The 20,830-nt window shown below is 38.3% G+C and overlaps 1 protein-coding gene across 16 annotated transcripts in view; it reads left to right on the top strand.

Moving 5' to 3' along the window:
• The window catches only part of PARD3 (par-3 family cell polarity regulator), a 429,965-nt gene that overhangs the window by 291,414 nt on the left and 117,721 nt on the right, over nucleotides 1-20,830 (top strand). For 13 of the 16 annotated variants that reach the window (XM_031616028.2, XM_031616026.2, XM_031616025.2 and 10 more), the window contains one exon: nucleotides 19,665-19,775. The exons of the other annotated variants lie outside the window; for them this stretch is intronic. In XM_031616028.2, the coding sequence (XP_031471888.2) occupies nucleotides 19,665-19,775 (111 nt within the window). The remainder of the gene's footprint in view (nucleotides 1-19,664; nucleotides 19,776-20,830) is intronic. 16 annotated transcript variants of the gene reach the window in all.

The raw sequence follows: 20,830 nt of genomic DNA, 5'->3' as shown, positions 1-20,830 counted from the left end.
CTTTCTTCATTGAGTTGTAAGGGCAAGAACACTTGCAGGATGAAATTGCTGTTAACTGACACACCAATGTCTGTATTTAGCCAAGGGGCTTTTTACTGCCTATATGCAAACTGACAGCTTCTAAAGTGAAGTCTGTGTAATGTATAAAAGCAAGCTACCTGCCTTCAGTTAAAATCTTAGTATTTGGTACTGGGATCTTCCTTAAACTGCACTATGAGATGGAAATTTCCACAAGGGGACCCAAGGTTACATTTATCCTTCAGCATCCAGTCATCATTTCCAAGATCTCCTGATGATTGAGATAGCAGGTTAAAATCTTAAATAAACCTTTTAAGTACTTGCATTGTTTTATGGCTTTCATCAACCAGAGTAGAGAAGCTTGATGCAACCACGAGGGAGAACTGTAAGATGCAGTGCTCTGAGACACCGAGCTTCCCTCACTTCCAAAGGACCTTCACTCACACTGGGCTGTGGACAGTCTGAAATTTCACCCTTCTCTCTGTGAAATAAATCTATCTGAGTATGTGTGCATTTCTTTTTTCACGGTGACATTTCAGAGCAGAAGAGAATAATATTTATAAATTTGACATTTGGCTTAATGGTCCCTCTTTCTGCTCACAGATAAATATAGACTGTAAATAAAGCCAGAAAAGTGTTGAACGGAAATATTGATCTCTTGGAGGAGATGCTGACACACCAGCCTTGGTGCTGCTTTGAGCTCCTGCAGATCTTATACCAGAACATATCTTTGTTACCCAAGCAGTTACATCATTGCCCTCACTTTCTTATCCGTGCAGTAGGATTATGTGTTATGTCCTCTGGCTTTAATTGTGTACCACGGAGAGACTGTGCAGTTCTATCTTCTCCACTGCTGACATTTAAGGGCTGTCTGGACGGCCACTGACAGCTTAGCAAATAGTTTTTGGAAAGCTGATAAAAAGTTCTGCTAGATTTTGCCTCGCTACTAAGAAGGCTTGAATGGATGCATGTTTTGATATCAGAAGATTACAAAAATCTTTATTCTCCTCAAAGTGCAATCTAAAATATATATTTACTCACTTCCGAGTCTCAGTTTGTTTATTTCTGTAGAGATTCTGTTCCTTGATAAAATGAACCTGACAAGAACAATCCGTTGATAAAAAGGTCTTTGTAGTGGTGCATTAGGCAAGATGCTTCATGGTTTCAAGCAGTGTACCTATAATTAGTGCTGGTAGGGATACATTAGTTTGATGGGCTTCTCTGTTGTGCGATTCTTTGACATTCCTCTCCTGTGAGAGAAAATTGTGTGTGCCACTTTCTTTTTCCCTCCTCCTGTCAGGTACAGCATATTTTCACTTATGAAAGTAGGGACACTTGGAATACAAGACAGGATAAAGTTTTTAGCTGTGTCACTAAGACCAGTGAAGTAATGGGTCACAAATGAAAGAATTGTAGCTTCACATCTTTAACCAGCTTCCGCATGTATTTTTCTCTGTAATAGACCTGAGCCAAGATTTTGTAATACAGTAGCATCACTGTAATTATGTCACTGTTTTTTGGAATTTATTTTGTTTGTGAGGAAGTATACAACCATGGTCTTACTGGGGAGTTTGTATGGGAGAACTCTCACTGGAGAGTTTTATAAAAAATTATGTCTGGCAAGTGGTCAGTCTCAGGAAAGGATGTGTCTGAAGTATAACATAGTTAGAAGAAACTGATCTACTAAGATGTTGAGAAAAAAGAGGAAAGAAAAACAACTTTGGGTTTCCAAAAAGAAGAAGAGGAATATTAGCCAATCTTGATGAAAAAATACTGGAGGGACAGTCACGATGACAAATAGATCTGAAACAAATTGACATCTATGCAATGAGATAAAAATGAGTTTGTAAAAACAAAAGGTATGCTTGAGTTTTTTGGCGAGCTACTGAGGACAATGAAAGTTGCTGTGGGGAATATACCACTGTATCTTAATCCTGTGTTTAAGCAAGAAAATATTTACATTGGTTTTGGAGGTTGCTTATGAAATGGATGTCAGGTACTTTGAAGCAACTGTGGTTAACTAAGTATGTTATAAGAAGTGGATACCTTTCTCCTGTAGGTTAATACCTCAATCCCACATAAACATAGCTTTTCACTGGGGAAGAAAAGCACTGGGCGTTGAAATTTGTGGAACAAGACACTATGCTAAAAAGTAGATATATGCATAGATGTTCTTAGTACTGGAGACTGTATATTTCAAGATCTGTTCTGTAATATTGATGGCAATGTAAATCTGTGATATGTGGTGACTAATCTTCAATTCCTCTCTTGATTGTTGCAGCATACAGGTAAGTAAATCAATGCACTGGTAGCCAATGCAAATGTAATACTCTTACCATTCTTACCAATATTACCATTGAAACCTAATCCTAAATTATATTTTAAAATGATTACTGGGAGCCTACTATTGTTTTTCCTAATTCTGTGAGAACAAATAGGTAACTTAGTTTCCATCCTCATTTCGCTGAAAGCAGGTATACTGTTGTCTTTTCTCCCCCTTCTTTTTCACACAGCTACTTCCAAGGTACAATGAACATGTACCACTTCATAACACTAATATTTGTAGCTTTGAATTATACCTTTCAATCCTGTTAGCCATCTGAGACTTCTGGCTGAACATATGGGAGAATAACCTACAAGGATTACTGTTGCGTTTTACATGACTTCCTTGTGCTGTCTTCTCAAGTTTCTCATCATCAATAATGTCTGTAAAAAAATGAAAAGCAAATTGCGAGGGTTTGTTGTGGTTTAACCTGGCAGGTGGCTCAGCTCTATAAAGTCGTTTGCTCACTCCCCCTTTCTCAGTGGAATGTAGAACTCATGGGTAGAGATAAAACTATTTACTAAGATAGAGAAAAGAAAAAGGGCAGTCCTTTTTATATACTATATATATACACAGTATATACATATGACTGTGTATAGCAAGTAATGCAGAAGCAATTGCTCACCACCCACTGACTAGCCCCCAGTGAGCAGAAGAGAGCAAGACAAACTCCCCCTTCTTTCAAAACTCCTTCCACATGTTGTCATGTGATCTGGAATGCCCCTTTGGCCAATTTAAGTCAACTGCCCTAATTCTATTCCCTCTCAGCTCCTTGGGCTCTTTGCTGAAAATGGCCTTGGCTCTGTACTTTGCTGCTTAGCAGCAGCTATAAACATTGGTGTGTTATCAGCATTGTTTTTCTCCCAGAACCAAAATATGGCATCTTACCAGACACTTTGAAGAAAACAATTCCGTCCTAGCTGAAACTAAAACAAGTTTATAACACTTATTTAGTAATTACCTTATTTTTCTTTTATTTAATAATAGCCTTCAGACTTTTGAGCAGGCTCGTGACAAGAAGGTGTCTGAGTTATGTAAAATGCTATTGAATTATAGCCCGATCAACAGGACTGGAAAATACTTTGAACTCAATAAAATAAAATGTGTGGACTGATTTTCATCATTCAGTAGCTTAAGAAGCAACAGTAAAGGTATTTTCCTTGGAAGTGTGACTAACAGACCTCATATTGGTGAATAACACCTTCTGATATATGAACTTAATTGAAAACAAGGGAATGAGTTTCAGAAGTTAGAGTTCTTTGGTTTTTTTAGTGCTCTGCTCATGTTACTAAACACCGTAAATCTTCAGTCTTAGAACATGAAGAGGTTATTGCTTAAACACTTGTCTGTTGTATCATTGCAAACTTCAAGATCATTGCTTGCACACTGAATTGCACCTGGCTTTGCTAACAGTCATCTGAGAACATTCTAGGCAGCTTATGGTACTTCTAAGAATTTCATCAAAAAAAGTTGAGGTGGGACGTTGCTCAGGTAAATGGAATCTGGGGCCATTTGTGCTGTTCTTTACCTGCTATTGCTATATGTGCCAGCTGACAGAACCTTCATTAAATCCACATCTGCTTCCCCTCTTCTACCAGCTAGGAAATGTGTGTGTGACAAACTACAATCGTAGACGCAAGGTATAAGTGCACTGGCTTTTCAGTTTTGAAAGGAGTAGCGTAATCCTTGTCCTGACTGCAAGTTGGATGCTGTTAATTACACTTTTGTTTGCTTTGCTGCTCTGGGCTACATCATCATGATCTATTTTCAAAGTTTCAGCCAGCTCCTGGGATGCGGAGTCAGAAGAGCTTTTCAAATGGAATCAGCCATGCAACAAATTGTCATCTTTGATGCAGACAATTACCCAGGACTCTTGTAAATGTCTTTCAAAGCATTTTCATGTTCTTTACTTCCTTTCTTTCCAATTAAAAGTAAATAAGGGATGGAAAGAAGAAGCTTGATTGAAAATAGTTTTCCTTTTTAGAAGGACAAATGATGCTCCTTTATTCCTCTCCACACTTTTTCCTGTTTTCTTTTGCTTGATGTAATCAGACACTTTGAGGAGATTTGTGTTTCATTGCCTTCATCCCCAAACATCCTATGGTATAGATGTTTATGACTAAAATGCAATTGGGGCACTGGGCAGTGGAATGGCAAATTCTTATTTCTAATCCAAACAACCTCGCATAATCTGTCAGGGATTTGAGGAATGCAGCTTCATTAAGTGGTTAGTAAACTGTGACTTTTACTTGAAACACAGAGAGCGGTGGTATGCAGTTGTGAGAGAGAGAGATCTGAAATGAGAGATTAATGTAATCATAATGACTGTCTAGTTTGTCATTCTGATAGAAAGCAGTGCTTTCAGTAGTATGTACTCCTAATGCTGGATTTTTCCATAGTAAGTCTTGAACTTGTATATCTGATGGGGGCATGTTGTGTGTTTTTTAATTTGAATAGAATCAGAGCTTTTGTTCTAGCATCCTGAATTAAGTGTCAGGATGACCTGATACTAGAGACAAGTTCATAGTAGCTGCTAACATATTCTCCCAGTATTCTTCCTTTTCTTGTCAGTGAGTTTAAATAGAGAACCTTTGACATCTACAGCACCGTATCTGACTGCTAAGCAAGGAAGGGAGTCACGCAGTGTGACAGCTGAGCCCTCCAAGATCCTTTCTGGCGTTCTGCAGCATTTCTCTTCCAGGCCTGGAGTATGAATATAGAAAGCAAGTGTCAAGGATGACACCTACTTTATAATCTCTGTAAAGCAAGCCTTTTCGTAGAAGAATTTGTTGACAGTTCAGAGATTCAAAGTCAATTTCAGTTTTAGCTCGTATAGAAATAGAATTTTTTCCTCCACCTGATGTGATAATTGAAGACTACTAACTAGTCAGCATGTTAGTCCCTAACAAAGTACGGTAAATAAATACTGTCTGGAGACATGAAGGATCTGTTAGATGAAAAGCTCTGTTAACAGTATTTGTTTCATTATTTGCTGGAAATGTTCTTTGAGGTTTTAAATTGCTACTGATAGTGCTTTATATCGATAAAGGTTACAGATCATTTGTCTGCAGATTGTTTTTAAAACAGGTTTTTTTTTTTTTAATCTTTCTTAAAAACAGGAATAGGAAAGTTGTCTCAGAAGAAAAGTAGTGCAACTTAACGTACTTCTGTAGCACAAGTTGTCACAGGCTATAATGTGATAGTCACTTGAAGTACATATGTAGGCAGCTGCAGGAGAGCTGATCCTTCTCTAAAAGATGAAGCATTCACTCACTGCTGTATCTCACTTCTTACGAGCAAGGTGGATTCCTGGTGCATGTGAATGGTGGTGCCTCCTAGGGTTTCCATGTATCTTACAGTTGTGCAGACAAGTAATCATTAGAGACAGTGTTGTAAAACATTTCAGTGAGAATGGCAGGATAGGTATAAGCCAATATGATTTATGGAATCAAACATACTGGAATACAAATAGTCTGTGAGGCCATGCGTTTCCCTGAGTGCAGTAAAAACAGTGGGTATTGGGCATTCAGAGGGCTTATTTAGGCTTTTAAGTTGTTTCATAGAGAAATGAGAGGAACAAAACTTTTGTAAAATGACAAGGAGAAAAGCAGATATAAGAAACACAATGCCCCTGAGATGTGCAAGTAGTATTTCCCCCACTTTGAGTCCTTTTATCAGTTCTTCTGAAGGAAAAAAAAATAGAAAATTGAGAGAAAAGCAAAGGGGGACTGTATTAAAAGGAACTGAACAGGCATTGAAATAATGCACTGATAGAGCAGTTTGGGCAGGAAGGGATCTCTGTTTGCTTCAGTCCTGTTCACAGCAGTCCAGCATCCACATTTCATCAGCTTACTGAGTCTCACGCCCAGTTGAGCTGCAAATATCTCCAAGGATGGAGATTTGACACTCTCTCTCAGCAGCCTGTTCCAGTGCTTAACCACTCTCCAAGTGAAAAGTATTTGTCCTTGGTTAGAGGAGATAGGAACAAGACTCACTGAATAATCAGATACAAAAAATCTGAATCAATTAACATCTACTTCTCATGAAGCACAAATGTTAATCCAAAATAAATTTTTCATCTAAAAGGTTTAAATTTTAAAGGATTTTTGTGATGCATGATTACCCTGAGGAACTTATTGGCTCTGCAGTTCCTTTAACATCAAGAATGCAGTAAATCATGTGGCTAAGCATATGTTTGTAACTGTGAGCCGACCACTGTATCTTGGGTGTTAGGAAAGAATTTACTTGTAAACAGGTTATATTCACCGAGCTCTCATGCATCTTACTCTGGCTCATCTTGGACTGGCAAGTATTAGTACACCAAGCGTGACAGGCTGATGTGATACCTGATAGTGCCTGATATGATCCACTGAACTAAAAAAGATGATTATTTTCTTTGAAACTGAGGAAGAAATTCTACAGAAATCTTCCTTGCTGTTATTTCTTGCTATGCTGGAAACTAAATTAAAATCATAATTCTGTTGCATTTATGCTGATATTATTTGCTTTCATCTCAATGAACAGATAACAAATAAAACCCTGAGCATTTGTAGTCCATTCAGTCACAGAGAAGGTGGTTTATATTGCTTTTGCAGGAGGAGGAGATGTTTTTAAATTCTGTTTGTGCTCAGTACTTTCTATAGAGCTTTGTGTAAGAACATAAGAATGCAGCCATATTAAGTTGAATAATCCCTGGTAAGACCCTGCTCTCCAATACTTGGTCTCCAGTGATGGTCAATAGTTGACCAGGGTGGAATGCCAGAACAAGGTAATTGTATGCCAGTTTGGCTCAGATCTGTCTGCTGGGCTTTCAGTGATTAGCAGCTCAAGAATTTTTTGAGACAATGACACAGGTACCTTTGCATTTGAGTACAAAATAGGGTGTATTCCATAGGGTGTATTCCATTCTTTGCAATCTATCCTGTTGCCAGTATTTGTTATATGGTTACCTGATTCCCAAGTGCTAAAAATATCTGCTGTATCATATACAAAATCTTCTTTTGAAGATCACGTAGAACAACTTTTGTATCAAGAAACTTTTAAATGATGAGAGCAAGAACTTGATTGCAATGCACTGCAGTAGATCTGACTCATGATATGTTAGTGTTTTATGGCTTTCAGGTAGGTATGTTTGCAAAGTATACCAGTAAACCTTATTGATGCGCAGTAACATTTCAGTAGTTAATGTAGTGCATATTAACTTTTACTGCTTCTGTGCAGGCTTACAATAAGCAAGAGGGTAAGAAAAGGCTATAGTTGTTTATAAAATAGACCCTGCAGAGATAGATTCATTTTTATGGTGTATGTTTGGGCTAGCTGATGATGTGGCTAGCAGTAAATCTTGAAGTGTTTGCTTTAGCAGAAGATAAATTCACAGTCTCTACAAATTCTCTTTTTTTAATGCCAGTCTTGTAGCTCCTACTCATAAAAGAAAGAAGAATATAGTATATTTTTGTGGAGCTACTTAATGGTCTAATGATTTGCAAGAAATGCAATTGCATTCCACTGATATGTCTATTTTAAAGGATTTAAAATACATGTTGAAAATATGTTAGTAATGTTGTACCGGTAGGAAAATTGTTAGAAATATTTAGTTCAGCAGATGCATGAACTGTATAGATCCAGTCTTGTTAGAGAGATACAAACATTGGAGGCTGCAAAAAGAGGCTGATAGTCATTTAAGGTTCGAGGAAGAACTGTTTCTCATTGTTAAAATGGGATAGTACCTAGTCCATGATAGAGTTTTCAGGAGCTTTGATGCCCTGTGGTGTTTCCTGCAGTGTAGAAATACAAAATATTTATATGCTTTTAGCATACACTACACATGGCTTCTAGACACCGGTATTGAGTTTAGTTTGCAAGGTGACTGTGATTTTTGGACAATTGCAAATATTTGTAGATTTCATTTCTTTCTGTTACATAGTTGCAGGTAGTACATAGAGGAAAACTGAAAACTAATCAGAAACAAAGTTTACGGATTAGCTCTACAAAATTCTGCAAAAATAGGATTTAGTAGCAAAAAATGCATCTAAAATCTTAGCTGTATCATCATTTTTAAATACCACAATGATGAATGTGGTACATTTTGATACCAATTGCAAGTGCTTCTAACATATTCAATGCCAGGTGTGGCAGCAGTATTTGAAATGCAAACTGAATTGCTATTACACATTTCAACAGCAGCATACCACAAATAAATCTGAAATATTTCACAATATTATTTCAGATGCTATCTTTGTCTTTAACCTGTAGCGCTAAAATCCTGAAACTCAGAACACAACATGCTTCTACAAGCATCAGTTTCATGTGCAGTGTAACAGACAAAGCGTGTCTTTCCTCTGATCTTGCTGAGCACGTGATGATACCAACGTTACTATCATTGGTAGCTAATGGGATTCTGATATCATCTGTGGAACCTGAAATACTTTGCTAATTCTTTTTTTTAGCCTATAGTAAAAAAAAATGTGGTTTTTTGTTTTTCATTTTTGTATTGCGAAGAAATATGAAAATGGCAGTAATGATTGCTGCATGCCGTGTGCAGCACTGAGCACAAGCAGAGCTGATCTCATCTCAGGAAGAACATCTCAGGAGCCGAATATCTTTGATGTCAGGACTGGGTTTATTTTAAATATCATCTGTCTCATTTTCTAAACAAACATATGCCCAGTCACTCATTTCTTATAGTGTCTGAACTTGTACAAATGAGAACAAAAAAACACCAGTGTGCATGGGGCTGGTGCCAGGCTCAGATCTTCTGTGCTAGGAGCTTATTTACACAGAAGCTGGAACCAGAAATCAAGCCTCATCACCACACGTCTCTGCAAGTCCTTCGTGCACGTTTTCCATCTGAAATAAACCTTTGCTCCCAGACTGGCCTTGAAATAATCAACAATTGAAATTGCAACTGATAGAGTTATTTCAAGCACAGTACCATGAAGACAGCCCTGCTCTGGCTGCTGGCAGCTCTGGGATGCGAGGTGTCCCTGGGAGGCAGCTCTGGGCCAGCCCTGTGCCAGCTGCTGTGGGGACTTGCTGCCATACTGCCTCCCCAGCAAGGATCCGCTCGTGCCGTGCTGCCTGTGCCCCAGAGATGTTTTGTTCCACCAGTGCTGCTGCTATGCAAAGTCTCTCTCTTCATTTTCTACCCAGAAGATACAGCGTGTATAAACTAAATTTTCATGCTGCGGGGCAGAATAGCAGTGAATATAATAGGCAGAAGGATTTAAGCCAGCAGTGGCATGCTAATGCTTGCTCAAAAGAAGCCTGCCTCCAGTGAGCTCCTGTGGCTCAGTCCTCCCTTCCTAACAAACTTGCAAAATAGTATAGCTGTTGTTTTTTGTCCTTTGTTTTTATGACTATTCAGGAGCATTCAATGCAACTTAATTAAGTTATATTCTAGAGCACTTGCATAAATGTCCTGCTGGCATTGCTTTTTAATAAGTTGTAAGTAATTTTTTCTTTTTCATCTCTGAAGAGACTTAAATGACACTGCAGGAAACCCTCAACTGTAGCCTACAGCCACCTGTGCTCTGGTACTGCAGATCAACAAGGGAAACTGCCTTTCTCTGCCACAGGCATCCTTGGGGAAGAGAACGGCAGCTGTGGGCTCACCCAGGCTTTGGGGATATCGTGCTTAGATGTGTCCCACAGATCCTACTGCATTGCCTGTTCTCTGCTGGAAAACATTTGTGCCTTTCCTATCACCTATAAAACATAAATGTGTGAATGAGACTGAAGATAGACATCCTATATTGCTTAATTTACCCTACAGAGGTTATTTTCCATGAGATTCCTATCAACCACGGTTTTCAGTAATTGACAGAAAAAGTGCTGACTTATATATTAACATTTCTAGATAATGAGATCTGTAGGGAAGTTTTAATCTTTGGAAGGTTCCGGATGAACTGTCAGTAGTTTGATTAACTTTTTGTGTATCTACGTTAACCTTTGCTGATTTTATACAGTGTAATTGCAAGGCTGCACAACTCAGTTGTTGGAATAGTGTTCTGCCATTTCCTGGTCTAGATAGCCAGTATACTGCATTTGTGTCTTCATTTCTCTGCCTTTTGCATGTGCACATCTTTAGCAATTTGCTTTTTGCAGCTGACTTTTACGTAAGATATGCCATGCTCATGTACGTGCAAGCAACTGTTCCACTTGCAAAATGGAGTAATGAAGACTTTTCATGTTGCTGAGGGTTTGTTTTGTTTTGTTTTTTTGGTGTTTTTTTTTTTTTTTCCTTTTCAGAAAAGGAGTCGAGGCAAATTTCCCTTGCAACTTTTCCTTTTTCTGTTGCCTTCTCTTGAGTGCCAGTGAAATGGATGGTTTTTTGTGCTTTATTAGCATTTCTTACAAGGTCTGCCTTCAGACCAGTACCCATTTTCTAAATTGTACTTCTGTAGGGCTGAAAAAAATCATGGTAACCAGATGCAGTATTTGTCTCTGGCCTGGCAAAGTGTTAGATTTAACAAAAGAAGCTAATAGAAATGTTCAAATTGACCCTTCTCATCATTTGGACTTCTTGGAGCTCAATCAATCTCTCATTATTATCAGAGTTATTCACGCAGAGGCAGAAGTGCTAGTATTTCTCATAATCAGCCCTTGAGCCAGATGTAATTTGCAATTTTGCAGCATTGTATTTTGAAACAATAATGCATTAAAATGAACAGAGCAGGAATTAGAAGTATAGTTGTCACAAGAAGGCACTAAAGGGTGGCCGTGATTTAAACACTCTCTCAGCATTCCTAGTGGACACTGGTAATTGGAAAAATGCAATACAGTATTATTAATACCTAACTAGCTCCACAATTTTTTATGTATTCTGTGTAGTGCATCAGATACTTTCTTCAGTGACCATAGTGAACACTTTGTGTGTGAAATCTAATCTCTCAGGAAGGAACTTTGTGGTCAGTAACTACTCTCATTTTTGAATTTTTGAATGGAGTTTTTATCACAAAAGCAAACTTTAAAATAACCAACTTCCTTTCAAATCCCATGTCTTGTTTCTGTGGGTGCTGCCACTAATGATTGTTTGCATAATTGTGTCTAAACAGAGGTTGTCTCTTTCATTCTTCATCCCTTCCGGGATGCCACAACCCACGTTTTAACAGGTTTTGGCTCACTACTAAGGAAACGAGTTACCCGTAGTCAGTTTCAGTGCACTGTGTTATTGCTTATTGAGTTTTGTTTCAGACATAAAATGGACAAATCTCTTTTTTGTTTGCTGATTTGCTGATGTTTTTAAAATATTATTATTGTAAAACAATCCCCACTTCCTTTGACCTTCTCATCCTGTTTTTAAACTACATTTGTTTAAATTCATTGTTTGGTTTCTTTTTTTTTTTTTTTTTGTTCTTATTTCTTGTGACTAATAATACTTACATTAGTTATTCTTATTAATAATAATTTTATTACACCTGTCAGTGGCTCCTGCTAGCTTTAGGCAACCATGAGAAGCAATGCAAGATTATCTTCTGTTTAGAAATTGGCAAGCAGATGGTCTCTCCTAAAAGAAATCTGTTTTTAAAAGTTCCACCATTTTATGCTGGAAGTAAATATTACAAATGCGTAAGTTGTGAAAAGAGAGAGCCTTGGTGTGAATAATATTCTGCCTGTTGTGTCATGCCTTTCAGGAAATGTTATCAAAACTGTTTATGAAAATAATTGAGCGAAACCTCATGACATGTCTCTTGGTTTGGCATTATCCCCATTTTCTATGAAGTTGGGATACTGACTCACAAAGGCAGATTATTCCGCAGTGGTTGGAAATAGTCACCAACCCCATATGTTGTTTCCATTGCGGGGATGTTGTTGTCTCAGTGGCTGGTAATGCTGCACGGGAAGTGTTGCGATGTGTGTGCACTCCTGGCTGTTGGTTTCTCAGTAGCCTTTGTTTGTTCAGCTCTGCTGGAATCCCTACCTGAACAGCACTGAAACCTGTTTTTGGTGTTTGAAAAGTGAGGCAGAGGACACTAGGAGAAAACGTGTGACTATGATCACAGAAGAGCTTCATGTGCTTTGATAGTACATGTGCACAGGGTGGAAGCTGCAGAGAGAGCTGGTGGTTTGGAGCGCTGACCACTTTGGTTCTCCTGGTTTGTATCTGTGCTCATGATTGAGTGCATGAGCTTGAAGGCAAGACTTAAGGCTCAGAAAAAAAATATGAGTATCTCTCTCCAGAGGTTTCTCCCCTTCCATGAGTTTTGTAATGCCCTTTCCTGATACTGGAACCTGAGTTGTGCAGGAACTCTTCTGGCAGGGAGTTTCTGCTGACTGTTGCACCAGGAGAACTGCTCTTTGATGAGGTTTAACATCAGCAAGGAAACCTGTGGAGAATTAAAGGTTCACTTCAACTATGCTCACTAGCTCTTTTATCCAGATTCCTCACTCCTTACATCAGCGTGTCTGTATCCTCTTGGGACAGTGATGCTGCTGTGTCATTCCAGCATCTTCTGTCCTCCCTCCTAACATGTGTGCTTTTATCCACTGCTTCGATTAGCTGAGAAAACTGGCTATTTATAGAAATAAACTGTGAATATGTAAACATTTGCACTTAAAAGGCTATTTTTGAAATAGCGTTTGCACAATTTAGCTTCTGGAGTAAGGCTCGTAAAAACTCAAGTCATCACTAGTCAGGGAGATTTTTGTTTGTGTGTTATGTTGAACTGTTTATGCTTATTAAATTCTATTTTAGCAACAGAATGTGTATGTGTGTCACAATAATCTTTTGCAATATAAATCTTATGATTTGGCTGACGCAGAATGGTGAAAAAGATTACAGAAGTCATTGCAAAATCCTGTGAGTAGTGTTAGGTTGTGTGTGTGTGTGAATACAGTGGGGAAAAGAACATGCGCTGAAGACAGAACTGATAGACTAGCTGAAGACGCTCACCATTTGTTAATTTTTAATGGTAGTTTTTTTTTTCTATTGCAGAACATAATGCTGCTGAACTTCTGTCTCAGTAATTTTTTGTGTTTTTCTCATTAATCAACTAATGCATGTCTCTTCTATAGCTCTGTATTCTAATGAAATACGTGGATGATTTGGCAGACGGCAATGATCTCATCAGTAACGCATCGGAGTAAAATCCATTTAGCAGATTTTATGCACATTATTTTTTGTTACATGCAGGATGATGGTATATATTCTTATAAACTGAAGCTATTTGTGCGAAAAGTTGTATATGTGGAATTTCTGTTGCTACCATCTATACATCCTCCTTCCTTCATTTCTTCAATCTATGTATTTATTTAGGAATAATTGTTTACAAGTATATTATCCATGTGTATACTTTATATATATTGAAAATATTTTTTATATGTGGCATCTTGATGTAGCTTGAGCTTGTTCATTACATGTTCTGCTGCACCACAAGCAGCTTCCTGCTCTGGGTAGCTTTGCAATGTTCAGTCACTCTGATGCATTGACCCAAAGCCACTGGAGGCACTTGCTCATCAAAGTCTTTCTGCTGAGTGCAGTAGGAGTTGGGTGAGGCCACATCGTCACTGGTGACAGTCATTGCAGCAAGCAAGCTTGAAATTAAGGCAGCTAGGGCCTGACGGAGAGGTCTGGGTATGCTTTTGGATTTGACTAGATTATCCACAAAGTTCATGGGATTTCCTATTCTAGGGTCAAGCTTCGAGCATTTAGGTCTGTGTTCTCGTCTTTTTATTATCAATGATACAACAGGCTGGTGTCACAGGGCCTGAGGATAGACCTCTCCTCTAATATGACTTGACTATTATATTCTAGAGATCATACTTTTTAAAAATGGCCCTCTCTTATTTCTAATTTCTTCACTTATTATCATTGCTATTGTTGGCTGAATTTGAGGATTAAAAAGTCTGTGGATCTGGAATATGACTTTGAGCATTTACACTTATCTTGAAACTTTCTCTAACCCTTAATGTAAAAGGAGAATTAAGAAGCTATAAATTAAGTAGAACCCTGGAGTATCTTGGCAATTAGAGTGAACAAGATTTCAGCTGCTCTCTTTCATCAATTTCTCACACTCTTGGATAGACAGGGTATTTTTAATTTACGGCCTGTATTTCAATTAGTCGTAGAAGATTTTTCTGGAACTTCTTGCTTATTCAGTTACGGAATAAAATTAAACTATGTTTTAGTTATTATTTTTTACAGCTAATCTTTGTTTAGCTGTGCTGTAAGCAAGGTTTAGAAGAGAGAACTGAATAAATCAGTTAATAAGTGATATGTTGTTACTATATTTATAATTATTGTGACTATTATAAGAAGACTATTACTTAACCACACACATTTGTGCCCTGAAGGATATATTAAGCCATGTCTATCAAATAATGTATTTATCAATAGATAATTTTAAAAATTAATTGGAGCTTGAAGTACATTTTCATTCTGATCTTTATTTTCCACAATAAGTAATAATGTTCTATGCTCTGCTTCCAAGAATTCAGACTGCGGGAAGTGGTGGCTGCAGGTGAGTGCTATGCTGCTGTGTCAGCAGGTGCTCCACATTTTGGTGTAGCTCAAGCTTCAGCATCAGGACTTCTTTTGTCACAGATATGTGAAACAGTAGCATGTGCACCATGGGATGACTTGTGTCTGTGCCTGGGTATCCTGTGCACTGATTTAAGGAAGGGCTTCTGTATTTCTCTATAGTTTTTGGCAGAAAATGACAGGAACTTGAAATTTGGTTCTCAGGATTGTCTGTATATCAGTGTCACAGATGCTCCTTTTTTTTTTGAACTGTTTTGTTTGATTAATTCTGACAGCAGTTCATGCCTTTTTTTTTTTTAAATGCTGTCCTCCTTTTCACTAATGCATGAAGCATTGTTTCTGCACTGGTCCTGAGCAGCGCAGTCCTGCTGTTCACTAAAAGAAAAAGTCATTTCAGTTGCATATATAAGAACTGCTGCAAGAATCATAGCAGCCAGCCTTACAGCAATGAGAATGAGAGCAACACAGGTTCAGACAAGCGCCTGAACACTGCCAGGTGCTCAGGCACGTACTACCCAGCTGTGTGCATAGAGAGGCCATGTTCTTGCAGAAGTCTGACGTCTCCCTGACACAGGACAAATGGGTGTGTTTGCTGTTTTACAATGGAGATATTGTTAGCAACCGCAGTCTGTGAGTTTCCAGACTCTGGTTGTTATCGTGAAGTGAGCAGTTGCTTCATGGGGAAGTTGTTATACAGGTGTGCCAGGACATTCAAGATACATATTACAGAAGAAATACTACTGGAAGCAGTAAAATTCCTAAGTTTCCCTGGATCATATACGGGGTGTTCATCCCAATTTCATTTTCCCTTCATTTTGAGTACATAAGCCATAAGGAAATGGCCTTGCTTTCCAATGAAGCAAGAACTGGTGGGTTGCAGGGAATGTGTCACTCACATTAATGTTTCATAGGACAAGTCACAGCATATGCCACTTTCACACTGAATAAGGTGAAACTTTTACATAGGTAAACCAGATCTTTTCCCTGGGCCAGTGCATTCAAATTGAGGTGTTTAAATGCCAGGAGTAAATCTGGGGAGCTGGCCCACGCTTTTCTTTGTTTGATTCACAGAGCTACACGAGTGCCAGAGCAGAGCAGAAGGGCAGGGTTTCATTATGGGCTGTGAGGACATAGGGTGACTGTAAGATATGCATTTGTGTGCTTGAAAGGATATTGCATAGATTGCTTGCATTTCAGACATCTAAATTATTCTGGCTTCTAAGTGTCCTGCTTTGTCTGATATTTATAAATCGGAGTAGAAAACATGAGGAAACTGAAAGAACTGGTGATTTTGAATAGCATCACACCATTCTAATCACCAGAGTACACTGAATGCTGTACATTTCAGTGCTTAGCAGTGCTAAGCAGCTTGCTTTAATTGTGTGCCTTAGCATTTCTGTATGTTGCTTTTCTGTAGTTAAGAACTTGGCTCAAGCGTGGATGGTAAATAATTTATAAATGTCATCTGTTATAAATTTGGTGAAGAAGGATGCTGATTTGGGCTGTGGGCTTCATTATGGATATACATTGTACTTCATGGAGAAAACACTTTTAGTAGAAGTAAATATCAAGCACACTTACTGTTAGTAAGAGCAATCTTAGCAAAAGCTCTGAGTGTCAATGGGAGCAGGGACTGTTTACAGAAATAAAAGGTTGGAGCTGGGTACATGTATATGTGTATGTATGTATCTTCACAGTTCTTTTAAACACCTTTCTGAAGTGTTGCTGGAGCCTGGGAAATTGTTTTGTTTGTTTGTCTGTTACTTCTTTTGTAAGCTGAAGCTTAACAGAGATGTGAGACATGCGATCTCAGTGGAAAAGAAAAATTTTAAACTTGGTAAAATATTTTTGCACAGAGGTCTTGCTAAAAGTCTGCAGATATGCTTAGAGTCAGAATTGCTTAGGGCAGCGTGCTTCCAAAACCATTCTGCAGCTCTGAGTGTGATGGAGAACAACCTGTGCAGGTGATGATGTTAAAGAAATGGAGCCACAATCAGGGAGGGGGGAGGATGGCATTGATTGCTCCGGGTCCAAGGGTAGGGACAGTGCAGTTAATGTTGCTGAACTTATTACAGGCAGTGGTGATTATGGCAGATATATCACTTCTGCGGGTGACAAAGTCCAGAGAAGGCAACTTTCCAAGACCACTGCGGTTCATATTCTGCCAGGCTGTCCACTGCTGGGATGACCACAGAGCTTGTCAGAGATTGGCACTGGAAAGTCTCCTGCCAGAGTGATGAAATATGGCCACCCTTTGAAATACCTGGAAAACAACCAGCAACGTTTTCTTGAAGCTCTATTGGGAATGTCCCCAAGAGCAAAAGATGATCAGAACGTGTCCTGAAAGAGAAGAAGGGATGTTGCCACAGCTTGCTCACAAGCGAAAGCAAACTGAACCCTCTGCCTCTGTTGAAGCACAGCATGCGTGTGGCTTGTTCTGGACCTGGACAGTTGCATCTGGAAACTCAAACCATCAATTCTTGCTAGGTTTGCATTATGTGTTAATGTGAGAAGTGCTTGGCCCACAATCACTGCTTTCAAGGATTATTAGAAATATCTTGTGTACTTTATTTTTTTTATAGGATATTGATTTCAATAAATTTCTGCTCATACAATTACTTGAATTTTTGGTGATAGAAATGCTGTTTTGCTGCCCAAATCTGATAGATAGTAACAGAGATCCGATTTCACTTTTTTTTTTTTTTTTAAACCACTAGCTCATTTTCAAAAATGCACTGGCTATTCCAGAAGTTGGTTCTTTTAGTTTACCTGACATTTGAATGAAGCAAGGAAGGGCAGCAGGGAGAAGCAAACACGATCATCCCAGAGATGCTGTGCCACAACACTACATATGTTGTGCATCTCCCACAGCCCCGCATCTTCTGTCACTCAAAGCCCAACCACCCCAGCACTCCTTGTGCATCAGGGTAAAACGGCTCTGTTCCGCAGTTTTTCTGCCAAGGTTTTACTCCTCTCTTGGCTACAAGATTTAAGGCTATTTTAAATTAACTATTCTTTTTTGTATAGTGTAAGACATCCAGAAGTTGACTGGAATCTCTTTTGTCATATCTGTAACTGTTTTGTATAATAGCTTTGACTACCCTTTAATAAATAGATAGGTGTTTTAAAGATACGTGGTGGTATTTCTAGTCACTGAATTTAAGTATGACAGTTTTATGTATAACACATCATAAAACCAGAGATTTTACTTTTTGTGGTATTTTATGTTTCTTAACCCTATCATGTCCTCTGCCTTTCATTTTTCTGGTAATTATTAATGAACAATTTTAGTTTTCATATTCCTGAATTACTTTGGAAGCGAGCAGTCTGGAACTGTGGAAAACAGCCATGCACTTTACAGTTTGTGTACATGCTCCTGCACTGCACATTTGTTGGTTGTTTTTGTTGTTGTTGTTTTAGCAGCTGTTCTAAGATCCACATACGTGGTTACTCAGTATAATGCTCTCTCTTCACTGGGTGATCAGAAATGAATCTTTCTGCGGATTCCCTCACTGTACAGTATGTCTTCAGCCTACACAATGGTTTTGTACTGGTATGAACAGGAACAAGAAGGAAAATGCTATAAATGCCTGGTGCGTTCTAAATATTATAAACAGTGTATTTTCAGGGGCCAGAAGAAAGTTTTAAAACTCTGTGTTTTGTTTCACTGATTGTGAGCAATCTAGGTGTCTGCACCGTTGCTGGACATTGCATATTTCAGTGTTTGCTTTTGTCTTTTGCTGTGGGCTTTTGTCTGTAAAGTGCCACAACTGTCAGTTCACGAAGTAAAATTCTTGCTGCGTTTAGTGTGATAAATGATGCCATGTTTAATAGGTAAGTATTATAAGAAGATACCGTGTAACAGATATGTGTTATCCTTCCAGCCTTTAAGAGACAGAAAATGGTCATCTAGTCTAAAGCTATGTTTAGACTCTGGATTTCTTTGTACAAAAATCACTCCTTTCAAACTTGATCTGGAATGCCTAACAAATACACAAAATTTTGTCTTAATAATAGCTAAATATCTCGAATGTCAGACCGTGCTCTGCCTGAAAGTCTAAAAAAACGCAATGGAATGTTCAAATATGGAAGAAACCTAAACTACTTGAAATGTAGCCTGTAGAGGGGTAAGAGATGTGAGGAGGGCCAACACTGAGCTGGCAACATCTTCCCTCTGGGACAGCCAGGCCAGCGCCAGCCCTCTGCTCTCGCTCATTGCACGGAACACTCTTCGGGGAGAACAATGTCTAAAAAACCTTTAAACCCCTAGTGGTGGAAAAGAATAAATTTCTATTTTGGATGTTGTCCACTACGTGCTGAAACTGCTTTTGTGGGGAGGTTGTGGGCGGTGGTGCTGCTTATTGGGCAGTTGTTGGACATAACGGCTGTCTGTCTTTTGCGGTTCATTTGTGAAAGCCTCCACTTAATGTAAACTTTATTTGCATTCTTTGGCAGTGAGAGTGTTGAGTAATTTCTGAAACATTGCTTGACCATGTATTCGAGAACAGCAGCCCTGTCAGAAACAAGGAATGAGACGCTATCCCTTTCTTATTTTGTTGTGTTCTTTAGGGAGGAATTCTATAAGCTTCTAAGAGGAGTGAAGAAAAAAAAAAAAAAAGCAGAACAACCTACACAAAAAACACAAACACAAGAAAAACCAGAACAAACAACAAAAAAAGCTCACCAACAAAAACAGCCTGAAAGTATTACATATTGTGATTCTGAGGTCTTTGCATTATCCCTTGCTGGTTTTCAAGCAGCAAGGATTCTTTTTGTCATAGGAAAAGGAAAATACAGTTGTGTTCATTTCACAAGTTAGATTCTTTTTTTGTGTGTTATTAACAGGTTTGGCAAACATCGCAAAGATGACAAGAGTGAGAAAACTGGTAAAATAAAAGTGCAGGAAGCTCTTACTTCAGAAGAGGAGAGAATACGAATGAAGCAAGAACAGGAGAGGTAGACTTCAGTATTTGCTTAAACCTTGATAGAGAGAGTTTGTTTTTTAAACTAAATAAGTGAAGTTCAATTTTCGCTGATGAAATTCCCAAATGTTGATATGTTTATATACTTTAAATAACAAGACAAAGCTGGATTTATTTTGGCATTTAGTATTTCGGACATTGGCTGCAATAAGCGTCTTTTTGTAGGTCCAGAGCTCCTTTCTATATTGAGGAGACTCAATTAATAATATGAAATGGTTTCTTTATACTTTCTATAATTGATTTTATTGAAAACTGATTTTTCAGAAAGCAAATATTTATATAAAGTGAAGTATGTTTTGTATTTTTCATCAAAGTCTTGCATATCTAGGTTTTTCACTAATATATTTAGAAACACCTAAGAGTTATAATTATCGGTGTATTGGTCACTGGAGTTCAGTCTATTTATGTCATGCAGTCTGTTTATGGAATGATATGTATATTAAACTGCTAATTGTAAAAATGAGTGGTGAGTACCTCTATTTTTCCTTGTCAGCTTCCCTTAACATTAAAACCTATTTAATATATGCTTATATGCTCTTCTCAATATTTCTAGTCTACTTTTCATCCTGTCTCTTGTAGCCCAAGTTATGTGTGGGCCTAGGCTAATATCTCGTATAAATTTAGCTAAAATCTTGGGGATCTTTAACTAGTATTGAGGGATGTGTTTGGAGGAGAGAAGTCCTCTTTGAAAAGAAAGCTCGTCAATGAGGAGACAAACATTAAAGGACTACAGAGCTTGAATGCTGTCTGGATTCAGGCATGTTTAGCAGTGAAAGTGAACAATGAGTTGAGATGATTTATCTAAAAATCACTCTGCCATAGCAGGAAGTATGAAATAAAGTTGTTGTTGTCCTTGTACGGGAAGTGTAACTAGTTAGTCATAATAGTCCCTTCTACCATCATCTCTTTGCAACTTTGTCTTCAGTAGGTAAGAACAGAAATGTGCAGATGATGGTATCATCATTATAGTATCTCTTGTGTAGTTTCCTCAGTTCAGTGTATAACAGTTAGCTTTCAGTTGTTTTAAGG

The sequence above is a fragment of the Phasianus colchicus genome, chromosome 6 (assembly GCF_987193195.1).
Source record: "Phasianus colchicus chromosome 6, bPhaCol1.hap1.1, whole genome shotgun sequence".
NCBI classification, from domain to species: domain Eukaryota; kingdom Metazoa; phylum Chordata; class Aves; order Galliformes; family Phasianidae; genus Phasianus; species Phasianus colchicus.
The sequence above is the reverse complement of the archived record's forward strand: the minus strand, read 5'-3'. Positions and strand labels throughout refer to the sequence as shown.